Source organism: Cucurbita pepo, chromosome 10 (genome assembly GCF_057944985.1).
Source record: "Cucurbita pepo subsp. pepo isolate OVF chromosome 10, ASM5794498v1, whole genome shotgun sequence".
Lineage (NCBI taxonomy): Eukaryota > Viridiplantae > Streptophyta > Magnoliopsida > Cucurbitales > Cucurbitaceae > Cucurbita > Cucurbita pepo.
Genome location: NC_141807.1, coordinates 2,192,227 through 2,206,958, shown reverse-complemented (window position 1 = coordinate 2,206,958; position 14,732 = coordinate 2,192,227). Strand labels below are relative to the sequence as shown.

General features: G+C 36.0%; 4 protein-coding genes and 1 pseudogene across 5 annotated transcripts; 2 read left to right on the top strand and 3 right to left on the bottom strand.

Annotated features, from left to right (window-relative positions):
- The first annotated feature begins 213 nt into the window (after window positions 1–213).
- On the top strand, window positions 214–1,134 carry LOC111804199 (uncharacterized). Its single transcript, XM_023688920.2, has 2 exons — window positions 214–528; window positions 644–1,134. Exons 1-2 carry the CDS (start codon window positions 296–298, stop codon window positions 843–845), a joined length of 435 nt encoding a protein of 144 aa, XP_023544688.1. The 5' UTR covers window positions 214–295; the 3' UTR covers window positions 846–1,134.
- Window positions 1,135–1,299: 165 nt separating this feature from the next.
- LOC111804198 (uncharacterized protein At5g64816) lies at window positions 1,300–2,905 on the bottom strand. The gene is made up of 2 exons (XM_023688919.2): window positions 2,731–2,905; window positions 1,300–1,832 (listed from the first exon to the last, which is right to left on the bottom strand). Exon 2 carries the CDS (start codon window positions 1,809–1,811, stop codon window positions 1,431–1,433), a length of 381 nt encoding a protein of 126 aa, XP_023544687.1. The 5' UTR covers window positions 1,812–1,832; window positions 2,731–2,905; the 3' UTR covers window positions 1,300–1,430.
- A 1,051-nt stretch (window positions 2,906–3,956) lies between these two features.
- On the bottom strand, window positions 3,957–7,937 carry LOC111804197 (protein kinase STUNTED-like). The gene is made up of 10 exons (XM_023688918.2): window positions 7,538–7,937; window positions 7,410–7,453; window positions 7,201–7,304; window positions 7,007–7,125; window positions 6,228–6,938; window positions 5,897–6,145; window positions 5,648–5,808; window positions 5,331–5,561; window positions 5,110–5,259; window positions 3,957–4,250 (listed from the first exon to the last, which is right to left on the bottom strand). Exons 1-10 carry the CDS (start codon window positions 7,752–7,754, stop codon window positions 4,011–4,013), a joined length of 2,226 nt encoding a protein of 741 aa, XP_023544686.2. The 5' UTR covers window positions 7,755–7,937; the 3' UTR covers window positions 3,957–4,010.
- LOC111803065 (putative WRKY transcription factor 51 pseudogene) lies at window positions 7,895–9,818 on the bottom strand (annotated as a pseudogene). The gene is made up of 3 exons (XR_015422655.1): window positions 9,401–9,818; window positions 9,025–9,253; window positions 7,895–7,922 (listed from the first exon to the last, which is right to left on the bottom strand). The product of XR_015422655.1 is annotated as a putative WRKY transcription factor 51 pseudogene (transcript).
- A 1,588-nt stretch (window positions 9,819–11,406) lies between these two features.
- LOC111804310 (iron-sulfur assembly protein IscA, chloroplastic-like) lies at window positions 11,407–14,216 on the top strand. The gene is made up of 3 exons (XM_023689065.2): window positions 11,407–11,661; window positions 12,583–12,801; window positions 13,940–14,216. The coding sequence occupies exons 1-3, from the start codon at window positions 11,505–11,507 to the stop codon at window positions 14,080–14,082; spliced, it is 519 nt and encodes a 172-aa protein (XP_023544833.1). The 5' UTR covers window positions 11,407–11,504; the 3' UTR covers window positions 14,083–14,216.
- Window positions 14,217–14,732: the final 516 nt, after the last annotated feature.

Sequence of the window (14,732 nt, the reverse complement as noted above, 5' to 3'; positions counted from 1 at the left end):
TAAACTTTTCAAAAAAAATTCAAAATGGTTTTATTAATAATAAGAAGAAAAAAAGAAAGTTTTTTTTGGTTAAATTTGAAACCAAAAAATGTGATTTGAATGGTTCAAAATTTGTTTGGTTAAATTTGAAACCACAAAAGAGGGATTTGAATGGTTAAGAGTAAAGGCTAAATTTAAGGAAGAAAAGAAAGGCTAAAGTTAAGGAAGGAAAGGAAAGTGTCTGTGGAATTGAATGTCAGAAATGGAATACAAATGGCAGTCTGTGTTTGAATGAGAAGCCTTTTTTGAAAACGCCATGGAAATCTTCAACCCAAAAACTCGAAGCAGATTGCTTCTTCTGTTCTTCATTTTGATGCTTCACGTTGCTTCATGCTTTGCAGAACCCAATAAGGCTCCCGAGAGGCCCTCTTTTGGGAACTTCATTCAAGAAACTGTCGCTATTTTGAAGAAATCCCATCCCTCTCCATGGGACAAGGTCAAATGTCTCATTCACCAAATGCAGTTGCAGTTTTTCCCTCCTAATTTAGAGTAACTTTCTTCCCTTCATTCCTAACATGTTAATTTCGGCTATAGAGCGCTCAAATCCGCTATATATATATATATATTCTACATGATCCTATATAGCTCTGATTGTGTGTTTCAGTTTTAGGAGTAGTGATGAAGCAAAGGGTGTGGTTGATGAAGTGAAAGAAGCAGTGGAGAAGAGCTTTGGAGCAAGCAAAGATGCAGTTTCGGAGTCCGCTAAATCTGCAGCAAAAGTGATGGAGGAAGCAGTGGACAAGGTGAAAGAGAACCTGGTTGACAAGGACAAGGACAAGGACAAACATTCTCATGATGAGCTTTGAGCTTTGATCATCCCTCTCTGTCGAAGGAGATCTTCCACTTTTCAACAACTTTATATCTCTTCCTTTTCTTTTCTATCAGAAATTTGCATCGAAGCTTTATGATTTAGATTGTGATAGAGATCTTAACCAGAAAACGATATGATAAATACGCTTCTTGTGACAGATAAGGATCATTTTGTGCCTTACTACAGTCACTACCGTTCAGCATGAATGGATGAAGTCCATTTGCTTTTCTATTTATTCAATGAAATCTTTGAGGAATGTTCAGGAGAGTATCTATTAAGATATCTGATTCTATCTTCGTTTGAAGAAATGAAAGTCAATAAATGAAACAAATCCAATAATGAATGCAAGAAAGCAGTGGCTCAGAGGGAAAGTCAATAAATTGTGAACCAGACACAAGCAATTTGAACTATTAAAGAAGCAACACTGTATTATAACAAGAGGAACTTGAGTAAATTGAGAAAAACATTTCATAACATCTTCCAGAAAGCCAAAGTTATAGGCCAATGTTTCACAACTCAAAATGCAATACAGGGTATGCATGGAAAGACCGCATTATTTACACACATCATGCCATATTCACTAAGATGAATGTGAAGCAGAAAGCTTAAGACATTCACTCTGGCATCTCCTAAGACAAATGTCGTTCCAGTTTGGTACTTGATGCTGGTTCACACAGACAGTGCGAGCACATGCATCCGTGCAGGCATCGAGTTCAGATAATCCACATACAGTCACGCAAGTATCGGGAATTGGGTCTTTCGAGAATGAGCCTACCTTTTTCAACATTCTCTTTGATGTGCAGACCCTCTCACAGACAAAAATGTCATCTGGATTCTTCTCCCTTCCCCTAGCAGTCTTTACTTTCTGCTCCTCAGAATGCCTCCTCCTCATTCTGTATGCTTGTCCTGCAACTACTGCTGGAATAGCTGCCCCCAATATCGACCACCATACTTCCACCATCAGCTCTCTTCTCCCTTGATGCTGCACCAACAGAACAAAACAGGGTGAACAGAGACTTCGAACATTCAACCATCAGTTGGGGAGGGAGACGAAGTAATGTGGAAACCTCTTCCTTGTTTTAAAAACCAAGACAATATATGCTAGCGGTGGGCTTGTGCCGTTACAATAATATAGGTAAACTCATCTACAACCTTAAAAGGTTCTGGTCGGGAGTTAGTTAACGAATTCAAGGAACAAAATTACAAGGATCTCTTCCCATGAGAAAGACAAACCAAGACAACAAGGGGCATACTTCTTCGCCAAGAGTATTGAAAAATTGATAGTTCTCATAGTTCTCAGATCAAATTTAAGACAGAAAGACCGGGGGGCAGTAAGTTATATATAAAGAGAAACGAGAACGTCATTCTTGCTGTTACCTGTAACATACGAGTATTAGTCATTTAGCAACCAAACAACAATTTAAACAAGAACACCCGTCTGCTAGTAGCTTAACTTGCTCGAACAAATCCAGCCATTTAGTAATCAAACAACAACCCAAACGAGAAAACTTGACATTTCGCATGCAAGAAAGAGCCAAATTCAGAAACAAGACGGGAAAATTGGTACAAAACAAGAAAGAAAAAACCAATTAACATATACACACAATCTATCTATACTATATATAAATTATCCGACTGATTCGCTGATAAATAAAGGAGAAGAGAGATGCTGGAAAGTTCTTGGTCGCATAAACAAGCCAATTTCAGCCGCGATTAAAGAGATAAACAGATGATCAGACTTATGCAAGAAATCGAAAGAATAATTATGTTTTTCAATTTTATTCGGCTAGAAAAACCTATCCTCCATTATTTCGTTCGACAATTCCAAATTTATGTTTTTCAAGTGAGGAGAAAGAAAAGGATGAAGATTAGGAGAATACCGGAAACAGCAAGAGAGTAGAAAATCAGCTCAAACTCTCTAAGAGACGGATGATGCGGTGGCACGAGCGGAAAAATACGGCAACGGCGGCCCAGAACCGGAGAGAGGCCACGGTGAGGACGCTGAGCTTCTGAAAGAGAGTAGGAAATGACGGGAAGAAGATAATGACAGGGTTTAGGGTTTCCCTCCCTTTTATTCATTTTTTATTTTTTATTTTTTTAAAATCAATTTTTAAATATAAAATTCCAATTTCGTGACTTCGTCACATTAATTTCAATTCTTAAAAATAAAAGGAGTTTTAATTTTATCTTTCTCCCTTCGATTTTCAAATTTTTTATTTTTATTTTATTTCTGAAGATGTGAGACAAGAAATAGAAGGAGAAAATTCATTAATTAAAAAAAAATCAATTTATTAACCTTAAATAACAATTTTTAAATAAATATATATATATATATATATAAACAATTGTCAAAACAACAATATTTGCCGCCAAAACAGGATCCTGACTTACCTCGATTTCAACGAATTTGATTGGCCGAAAAATAAATAAATAAATAAATAAAGTGATAAAAATGCCAATTTCACGATCTCAACTCTCTTAATTTTTGGTAAACAATTTGTTTCCTAACTTAAAATACAAAAACCGGCAAAATAGCCCGCCTCCGCCTCCGCCGTCGCCGATTCTGTTGCTAAAACCGTCAGAACGAGGCTCCGACCACCAGAAACGCCGGTATGGAGAACAACAGCGACGACACGCTGATCAATTCTCAAAAAAGAATTCCGATCGTCGTTAATCCTGGTGAAACAGGTAACAAGTTCACGATGTGGTCGCCATTGATGGATCATATAGTGCAAATTTCTTCTTCGAACAAGTCATTGGCTGATAATGTCGACGAAATCGATTCGAAAATCGATCGCGTTCTTTATTCTTCGAAGAATTTTAGGAGATTACCAATTTTTGAAGAGATGTGTCCGTCTTCCTCTGCGTCTTCGTGAGTTTCTTCCTCTTTTTTTTTTTTCCTTTTCAATTCTGATTCTTTTGATTCTTTAGGAGTCTCTTTTAGATTTGTGATGGAAATAGCGGATATATTATGATTCGATTATTGTCCTTTTACAGTTTCTTTTAGGTTTAAGATGGAGATCGCGATTCAAGAACCCTAATAATCGGTTCGAGATTAAGATTAAACAAAAAAAAAAAAAAAAAAAAAAAAAAAAAAAAAAAAAAAAAAAAAAATCAAAACATTTTATTGGGCAAATTTCAGGTATTTACACAATGGTACCTAAATTTCATGAGGTTCTTTCAGATATTCTTTTAACTTCTGACGACGCCGCGGGATAATATTTGAGGTCGTCGTTTGAGCATTAGTCGATGATGTAGCGTCGTAGTCTATGTCACGGAGTGCAAAACTTAGGCTCGGTTTGGTCATAAACTTCGGGAAGATATCATCAACATCATGATGGTTTAGCTCCTTGGATGAGCCATCATCAACACGTGCCTCCCCTTTTAATACCTTCAATATCTGAATTAATAAATATAAGTATATTGTTTAGATTTATTCAATTTTAACTAATTCATTTTGAATTAATATTTTACTTTATTATTATCCAATTTGATAATAATTTTCATGCAATATATATACATGTTTTTATGGGACCAAAAAAAATCAACCATGAATTAACAATGGAGACTAAATTAAAACAATATTGGGTCTGGCATATACGTTTAAATTCTATCATAGAACTAGAAAAAACTATGAGGCTGATGGCGTTGATTAACGGGCCAAAATGGAATATCTAATAGCAACAACGGGCCAAAATGGAATATCTAATAGCAAAGGGTTTGGACTCAGGCTTGGGCTGGACTATTACAAATGGTATCAGAGCTAGACACGGGTGGTGTGCTGACGAAAATGGATAATATCTACTAGCAACGGGCTTGGGTTGGGCTATTACAAATGTTATAAGAGCTAGACACGAGTGGTGTGTGCTAGTGAGGACGTTGGTCCCCAAGGGAGTGGATTGTAAGATCCCACATCGGTTGGAGAGGAGAATGAAGTATTGCTTACAAGTATTGCTTGAGGGGGAGGCCTGGATCGAGTCCTAGAAGGGAAAATCCAAAAAGGACAATATCGACTAACCTAATATCGTAAGTCTGGGAAATAAAGTCCAAAGAGGACAATATCTGCTAACGGTGGGCTTGGGCCGTTACAACAAATTCTCTGTAGAACTAGAAAAAAACCATCCTAAAAAAACACCAAAGTTGTGTAAGCAAAGCCAATGAGTTCTTTGCAGATGAAAACAAATTGAAAAGCAGCAAGCAAGATAAGAACATATATGAACTTTACAGAATCTGAACAACAAAGATGATGATTTTCGTACCTCGCTCACATTCGGACGTAACCGAGCTGATAGATCAATGCAAAGCTCAGCAGCCATAACCACTCTTTCAACCTCATCATCATTGAACTCTACATCCAGCTCTGGATCCATTAATACCTTTGGATCCTCACTGTTCAACACTTCCTTCGCCTGTGAGTAGCATTTTTATGAGTTCAGGCGCAGAAATTGTTTGTCAAGCCAAAAAAAGACCAAGTTCTTACCCACAGGACTAAGCTTCCTTGCCCTTCACCAACACCAAAACGATCAATGGGACGTCTACCTGACAGAAGTTCAAGAAGAACGACGCCGAAGGCATAAACGTCGATTTTGTCACTGACCTTTCCATGCATGAGATATTCCGGAGCAATATACCCGAACGTCCCAACCACATCGGTGTTCACTACATACGACGAATCCGTTGGTCCCCTCATAGCAAGCCCGAAATCGGATAGCTGCAACGAACACAACAACATTAACTTCTAGGAAATATAATGGCATTGAAATGGCCTGTAAGATGATGCATAAACTTGGTATGAACCTGGGGCTGAAACTTCTCAGAAACAAGAATGTTGGAAGATTTAATATCTCTGTGAATAACAGGTGAAGAACACTCATTGTGAAGGTAGTTTAGTGCCTCAGCAACAGCAATAGCTACTTTGAATCTCATTTCCCATTGAAATTTACCTCTTCCCTTTTGGCCTGCCTTACACAACCATCCACACAATTGTAATAAGTTCAATGCAATCTCAAAGACGGCGAAAAACAGATTCCGGGCGTCGAAACTCACAGTGCAAATTTTCGTCCAAACTCCCTTCAGGAAAGTAGTCATATACTGAAATAAGATGCTCGTTTTCCATGCATACACCGATAAGAGGTGCGATGTGTTCGTGTTTGATCGAGGAAACAATGTCTAATTCCATCAAAAAGTTGTCCCGAGCGTCGTTGTTCGACTTCAGAACTTTTACCACAACAGACGTGCCATTGAGAAGACATCCTTTGTATACGCTGCTATATCCTCCCTCTCCTATGAGATTTTCTGTTTCATTATTCAATACAATGCTCAGGAACAGAACTTTACCATATAAATCATAAAAGGTTGCTGATTGAAACTGACCAACCTGCTGAGAAATCGGAAGTCGCCGTCCTTAGCTCGGCATAGCTGAAGCACTTGCAAGCCGATCGATTCGTCGTGATGGGAAGCTTCAGCTGCTTAGGTACATAACTAATCTGGGACTCCAAATTTGTGTCGATTGTATCAGTTGTTTGGTTAGACATGCTTGTCTCGGACTCGGCTTCTTGCGATGAATCTGATCGTTCCGAAAGAGCTGCAGGTCTAAGGGGCCAACCAGGTGTCTCTTGTTGAAGTTCATTCACAAATAAAGAGACTGAAAGGGGCATTCTCTCGTTGTGTTCGACTTCGTTACTGTCGTCTCCAACGTTTCGAAGCATCAGAGGACTGGTTTCTTCCATCCATTCATTCTGGTCTTTTGGTAACGCTGCAGCACCTGTTCTATTAGGCAGGCTCATAACCCATTGAACCACAGAAACATTTCTAGCTCTTTTTCTTATAACCTCATGACCTCCTTGACAACTTCTCCGTCGTAGAGGCCAACCGAGATTTGATTCAGGAAGCTGTCTTCGAACAACGGATATCGAACTCAGAAGAGCTTTCGTATTCTGACCGTTCACATTGCCACTTCTCGAGTCTGTTTCTTCGTCCCGATCATCGGAAGCAACAACTGCAAGGAGCTCATCACTATCTCCCTTTACTTCCTTTGCATAAACAACCTCGTTGAAATAGAACTCAGGCCTCAACTGTAGCTGAAAACCTGAAAATTTACGAACATCAGCAAACATTTAAGCAGCTTTTCCAAGTAGACAAGCTTCCACGACAAACCTCTAAACTGATCAGCTGTTGACTGTCGTTTAAATATGGTCTTCCCCTTATGAACAGCAAGCACAATGCTAGTAGCAGGTAGCTGATTGGCAAACCATTTGGCAAGTGAAACCCAATTCCTGGATGATAATTTCCAAAGAGTTAGCCAAATTCCAAACCATCTTGATGCACCTGGTTAAGTTAGCTCAACCTACCTGTGTGGACCTGTCGGGTCAAATTCTAGCACCACAGCCATAGATCTCTGCTTGGCTAGCCTCTTAGCTAAAGTTTCCCCTGAATCTGAACCCACAAGTTCATTCTGGAACGCATGCACTCAATCAATCAATCAATCAACTAATAAAAAAACACCAAATGATTCTACTGGGTTTCCAATAAACAAACAAACAAACAGCTTATAACTCACTGATTTCATCACAGGAAACCCTTTTCTGAACTTTGGATCATATTCTGAAGAACATAATAGATATCAGAAAACCAGAACAGACAGTATTAACATTCATTCAGAAGCTTGATCGTGGTGGTCGCTCATACCTGATTCTTCACAAACATGGATGGCAACCAAATGGCGTCTCAGTTTGGCAGACTCTAGAGCACTGCCGTCGAGCCACCGTGTTCCGCCGCCATCGACTATTATCCCAGAGAACGCCGGCTGCCCCTTCTCGTCCAATCTCTCGCGATTTCCATTACCAAACCTTCTTCCATGATGGTTTAAAATCAAATTCCACGGACCAAAGCGGGCACTCACCATTTTCGAAGCTCGGATTTCTCTTACGGATTTGAAAGAAAAAATAAATACCCAGATAGAGAAATCAACGAAATCGAAAATATTAATCAAAGTTATGAAAACCCCATGAAATTTCTTTGCCCCTTCTTTTCCGGACAGAAAAATCAGCTGAATGGGTTGATTTTAAACGAGCTGAATAGTGAAATTGTATAATCATTGAGGAAGATTAAACTGTAAGGAAACGTGAGGCGGCACGGGATCATAATTTGCTCATTACAAATTTTTTATTCATAAAACATTAGTTTATCAATCTGGGACAGAGACGACAAGCTGCTAATTGGAATTAATTAAGAGAAAAATATTTAATTGGTACGCCTAATTGGACTCGTTGAAGTCAACGATTATTCCTGTTTTTGACCAACCATATTTTTCCTTTTAGCTGTCTCTCCCACGTCATCGCCCACCAACTCTTGATTCTTTTAATCTTTCATGTTCATGTAGTTTTTTCTCTTGAGGATTCGTTAATCTTTATGTTTTTAACAAACAATCTAATAAAAATTAAAAATTTAATATTTATATAAAATCTCATAATAAAAATTAAAAATTTTCATTGGGGATTTTCTTTTTAATTTAATGTTTATTATCTATAAAGTTTTAGTTTTGTATTTTATAGGAAGCTTTTTGTTTTTAGTGTTTTACCATTAATAAATGTTATTATTGGTTGAAGATAAAATCATATATGAAATAATATTTAGTAGATTAAGGACTATTTATTATTTACTAACGGTAAAGTTTATTATTATTACTATTTATTTATTTCTCTTTTGACTATTCTTTCTACTAACAATTCCTTACCCTTTTCAGACTTTTTTTTTTTTTTTTTTTTTTTTAATTATTGTTGCAAACCGCTCAAACCCGATTACATGGATGTGAACATAGTGACTTTAAAAGACCTTCGGTATTGTCTTAAGAAAGACATTTCAATTTGAGACTGCAATGTAACTCATTGTGGGGTCGTAGATCGAGTTTTGGGTTAAGAATTCTACCTTTCCAAACTCGGTAGACTTATTCGCTTAGGAAATGGTTTTTTCGTTATACCAAATATTTGTAGCCTTCACACGTCTATTTTTTATCTCTAAGTCCAAGCTTAAAAGTGATTAAATATGATTATTGAGGCTAATATATTCGTAAATGATATTTTAAACCAATAATATGCCAATAAAATCATAAAGTAGAGATTGTTCTAATTAATATATATATATATATATATATTATTATAAGTCTTCTTCCCCACCAAGCGGAAAGGGTAGTAATTGAAGAATAGGGATAGGAAGAAGATGAAGAAAGGCAAATGGGACGATGTTTAAGATGAACTAATATCGGATTGTTACACCATATCAGAAAAAGGGCTTGTATGGTTGTGAATTCCTTCGTATGTTGTTATAACATAGCTTGAATCATCTCTGTCTCTCTCTACTCTCTTCTTCACTCCACACCCTCCACTCGAGCATTTGTAGTAATTCCTATCAAATTAGGGCACCGAGATTTTAAATTTAGAAATATACGTTCAGTTGTGTACATAACTGAGAATTAAAATCATTTACTAATAATCAATTTGAGTATCACTCAGCAATAATTGACATGTATTAGATTAACGTATGAATAATTACCTTGGATGAGAGGTGTTCTTGACAGATTTTTTGCCATACTTTCTCCATTTGAAGCCATCATCTAAGATATCTGATACCGACTTTGTTCTAAATGCAACCCTATTATTGCATCCACCTCCTCTCTCTTTTTTTCTTTTCTCCACTTGCATGCTATTATTGTCTATGGATGTTGCTTCCGTGGATCTCCTCTCCGCTCCCGTTCTTGCCTCTGTCAACGACGACGCCGTGGTCTCGGCTTCGAGGCCAAAATCGGGTAATGGGTAACTTGAGACATCGAAAAGATCCATGAACGAGAAGGACGAGTCTTGAAACTGATGGTAATCGAGGAAGAAACTAGGGTTTTGAAGGGGATTCATAGCCATGAAAGTAAATGCTTGGAATAGGAGAAAAAATGAGGGAGCAAGTGCAAGAGAGTTGCTTTGTTAATTTTTTTTTTTTTTTTTACTTTAATTAAACATTATATATAGTTTTTAAAAAATATAATTATTATTTTTTTTTTCCCCTTGGTTAATCAATGTTGGCTCTTTCCTACTCGCCTTCCTGCCTATTTAAGCTGCCAGCTAGGAAGCTTCTGCTTTATTGACACGTGTCTTTACGTCAGGGGTAGTGATGTCATCATGTGATGTCACTTGTGTTTCACAGTGTGTTCCACATTCTGTCTCGCTCTTCCACCTGTACTTTCTTTTTTCTCCAGATAAAATATGGAAAGAGATTTAAAAATAAAGTTAAATTACAAATATATATTTTTAAAAATATTTACCAATAAATCTATGAATTTTTATAAAATAAGTTTATAAATTAAATTTATAATTTTAAAAGTTCTAAGATAATTTAAATAGATATAAATTTTAAAAAAATTGAGTAAATCTGTAATAAATAATTATGAATAAATAAAAAGTGGTAAAAATGAGTAAATTGGGGTAGAAAAGGTAAATCATTTCAATAATATTTTATAAACAAAAATATAATCTAATATTTTACGGATATAATTTTTAGAGATTAAGAATTTATGTCATTAAATTGATATAATTATTAGTTTGAGATTTTAATTGTAATAGAAGACTAACAAAATATTTGGTCTTGAACAAAGTGGACAGGTGAAATGAATTTGAAAACTTTATGTCCCTTTAATCACTTCAGGTTCGTTATTAGCACATCATATGAAGTTCCAAAAGTTATTCAAATAATGTCCAGTTACAATCACAATATCACAATTTTCCTTTATAATGTCTTGATCAATCATCAGTGTTCACACTTTAAAGGTATATATTCAAAGAGTTAGGCATACGTCTGAGTAAGTTTGAATTAAAAGAATTAGAATTCGTGTGAAAACTCATTTTTGAGGAACTTTCTTAAATGTTTTGATAAAAGTCGTGATGGAGAGATTCAAACCGACAAAAATAAAATCACCATTGTGCTCATCTCAGAGTGAAGGAACGACAAAAAACGGTAAATGTTCATCTCTATATTTGTACGTGTTTATTATAAATTATGAAGGATGCGTGTCAACCATGTCGAAAAAAACAAGGAGCATAATCACATTTACAAAATTGGACTGATGTGCAGTAGTGTTCAAATGACTTGAGAACCCGACCCACCCAAATTAGGTTGGGTTAGGTTAGATTTTGTTCGTTTTGAGTTGAGTTGAATTTTTTAAAAATTGAAAACAAAATTGGTCCGTTCATAAGTTAATATTTTTCTGGTTGGGTTAATCCGTCCACAAAAAAAAAATAAAAAAATAAAAAAAAATTGCTTTTATATTTTTGAAGTTAACTAATAATTCAAATATTTACTTAAAATCGTGAGGCAGAAAATATAAATTCAAAAAATAAATACTATCGAACATAAATTTTAATTAAAAAACAGAAAAAATTAAAAAAATTCTACGCCTCATAAAAAACATGTATTGGAGGGAAGAAAAAAAAACAAAAAAACAAAAAAAATGAAAAAAAAAATATCTTAACCACTCGATCTTAAAGAAAACAATATATCCTGACCGCACGATAACGATTCGCAAACATTTCCGACTAGTAAAAGGTGGCGGTTCGCATATAAACCGTTCGCCTTCGCCGTTCGCCGGACTAATCGCGACCGGTTTTCTTCGATGGCGTTCTCTTCGATTACCATGAAATGCCCCCCTGTTCTTCACCTGCGAGCCCTTCCTAAAAGCTCCGCACCTCAAAGTTCAATTTCCTTTCGATATTCACCTACGAAATTCAGCCGGAGAAAAACCTTATCGATTCGATCGGTTTCAGTCCCAGGTACGCCTCTATTTTATTTTTTTCCCGCTACTTTCCTCCTTGATTTTTGGGTATTATATTTGACTGTATCACCGTAGTTCATCGTTGTACTGTTTGGGGGAAAATTAATCAGGAATCTGTTTCTTTTGGATTGGAACTATGAACTTGGGAAGAACGTCAGGATTCGAGTTATTCTTTTAATTAATTAAACGCGGGATTCAATTCGAGTTATTCTTTTAATTAATTAAACGCGGGATTCAATTTCTGGTTGCTTGGGATCGAAATTGTTAGCTCGTGGAAGTTTTATATTGAAAATAAGAAACAGAATTTTGGGGATTTTCTTATTGAGTTACACGGAAAATAAATTTCCCTGCTACTTGGAACGGATGATTTGTTTGTGAGTTCTAATTCGAGATCCAGTTAGTGATATACAAACCATGAGTGTGCATATTTGTTTTGTATCAATGCCTAAATGATTAGGATGGTGATCTTCATGTGGGAGCAAAGATGTTTACTAATTCTTGTGTTTGATAGCATTGATCTTTTATTCTTTTTTAGAGCATACAGAATGGATTTGAAATGATTAAACAACTCTTTTTCATGTTGAAACCACTCCGAAATATGTCTTAAATCAATTGAATGTTTGCTTTTATACTTTTAAATGCAACTTTCATACTATTTGAATGATTATAATTATGTTTTGGAGTGATTTTGATTATGAAAAAAAGTGATTTCAACCAATGTCAAAATCACTCCTAAACATGACATGCAATATGGTTTTGTGAATGGCACTTTCCCTTTGCCGCTTACTAGAGATCAAAGATAAAATCTACTGAATCTTGCAGTTTCTGCATATGAAATATGATGAGTATATTATGCGTTATGATCACAGTTTTGCATTATCATCTTATGTTGTTGAACATGTAAATTGTTATTAAACAGCTGCGCCAGCATCTGAGGGTATAGCACCGGCTATCTCATTAACCGATAATGCATTGAAACACTTGAATAAAATGAGATCTGAACGTAATGAAGATTTGTGCTTGAGAATTGGTGTCAGACAGGGTGGATGCTCTGGTATGTCCTACACGATGGAGTTTGAGAACAGGGCAAATGCTAGACCTGATGACTCAATTATAGAATATAATGGGTTTGTGATTGGTAAGAGTTATAGCTTTTCGTTTTTCGCTCTGAATTTCTAGTGGGGTTCTTAGATTTATCCTTTTCGAATTCATTATTTTTGTAGATGACCCATTTCTTTATATATATATATATATATATATATATATATATATATATATATATACTCTTAGTTCTATGCCTTCAAAAGAACATGGTGGATCTGAGTTGAGTTTTGCATGTTTTTGGATCGATACTTTCTTTCCCATGGAATGGTAGAGGGAAAGTTTTCAATTCTTCTTAGGATGAAAGAAGCTTACACTTTTATATATTCGGATATAGACGGGCATTTCGTGAGCATATGCCATAAATTTGAAGGACTTAATGTAACAGCCCAAGCCCACCGCTAGCAAATATTGTCCGCTTTGGCCCGTTACGTATCATCGTCAGCCTCACTGTTTTAACACTCGACTATTAGGGAGATGTTTCCACACTCTTATAAGCAATGCTTCGTTCTCCTCTCCAATCGTTGTGGGAACTCACAATCCACCCCCCTTGGGGACCAGCGTCCTCGTTGGTACACCGCTCAGTGTCTACCTCAGATACCATTTGTAATAACTCAAGTCTACCGCTAGCATATATTGTTTGCTTTGGATTGAGAGATCCCACATCGATTGGAGGAGAACGAAACATTACTTATAAAAGCATGGAAATCTCTCCCTAATAGACGCGTGTTAAAAACGTGAAGCTGACGTCAATACGTAACGGGCCAAAGTAGACAATGTTTGTTAGCAGTGAGCTTGAACTAATAATTTTACTCAATAGTTCATAGTCTATCTCCTCTTGGACACTCGATGACTTGAAGGAATTGATATCATAATTTTTTTATGCCGACTGGTAAGCAGGTTGTGCAACTTTTGTCAAATATACTTTTCTTTAATGTATACTATTTCAACATGAGCTTGTATATTGTTTCGATTCCTTGACAAATGCTCTCCTACTCTATTGATAAAGGAACCTAAGCATCTTAAAGTGAACTATGAAGGTATCATTTTATCTACTTCATTTTCGACTGTGCCCTCTTAAGTCGTAGGCTCGACGACGAATATCAGTTCACTTATATCACTTGCTATATAGCTTGAGCTTTTGATACAAACTTCCCTCTCTGCTTGTTTTGTAGTATGTGATCCCAAGAGCCTACTTTTCTTGTTTGGAATGCAATTGGACTACAGCGACGCACTCATTGGTGGGGGCTTCTCCTTCAAGAACCCAAATGCTACACAAACTTGTGGCTGTGGAAAGTCATTTGCTGCAGAAATGTAGGATCATCATTTGTATATATATATATGAATGATTCAACACAAACTTGATAGTTTCATATTAAAGAAAACTTAGAACGTTGTATAAACTCTTAGTTTGGTAGGCGATCGATCCTAATAACATACCTTCTATTACAAGTCTTGTGTTCGTGATGTTTCTGCTTCAGCCCTTCTGGAAAAATTAGCTCTTCCTGCCTACTCTCTCTTACAGATTCTGTTTGACTGCCGCTCGGGGATGTATCCAATTATGTCTTTGGACTTTTAAAGGTTTCATCTTTTTCCTCGAACTTTATATTCTTTAAAAAAAAAATACTCTTGTTTGAAAATAAATATATTTTCGTTAAATTTACACGATGCAAAAAAATATACCCATATTATTTATCCATATAAAATATTGGTTAATATTTAGATTTTAGATTTTGAAAAAAAAATTAAAAAGTGAAATTTTTTTCTTATACCCACTAAAAGAAATGGAAATAATCTAAAATTAAGGGCATTTTGTAGAATTCAACAAAATAAAAAATGAAGAAAAAGAAGTTGATTAAGTACTGGTTTTCATTAGATCATATCCATCCATTTAGAATAATGAAGTAAACGTATCCAACGGTGTTGATTCGAAGTAGAGCGATTAATGAGGAGCAGGCTCCACGGAAT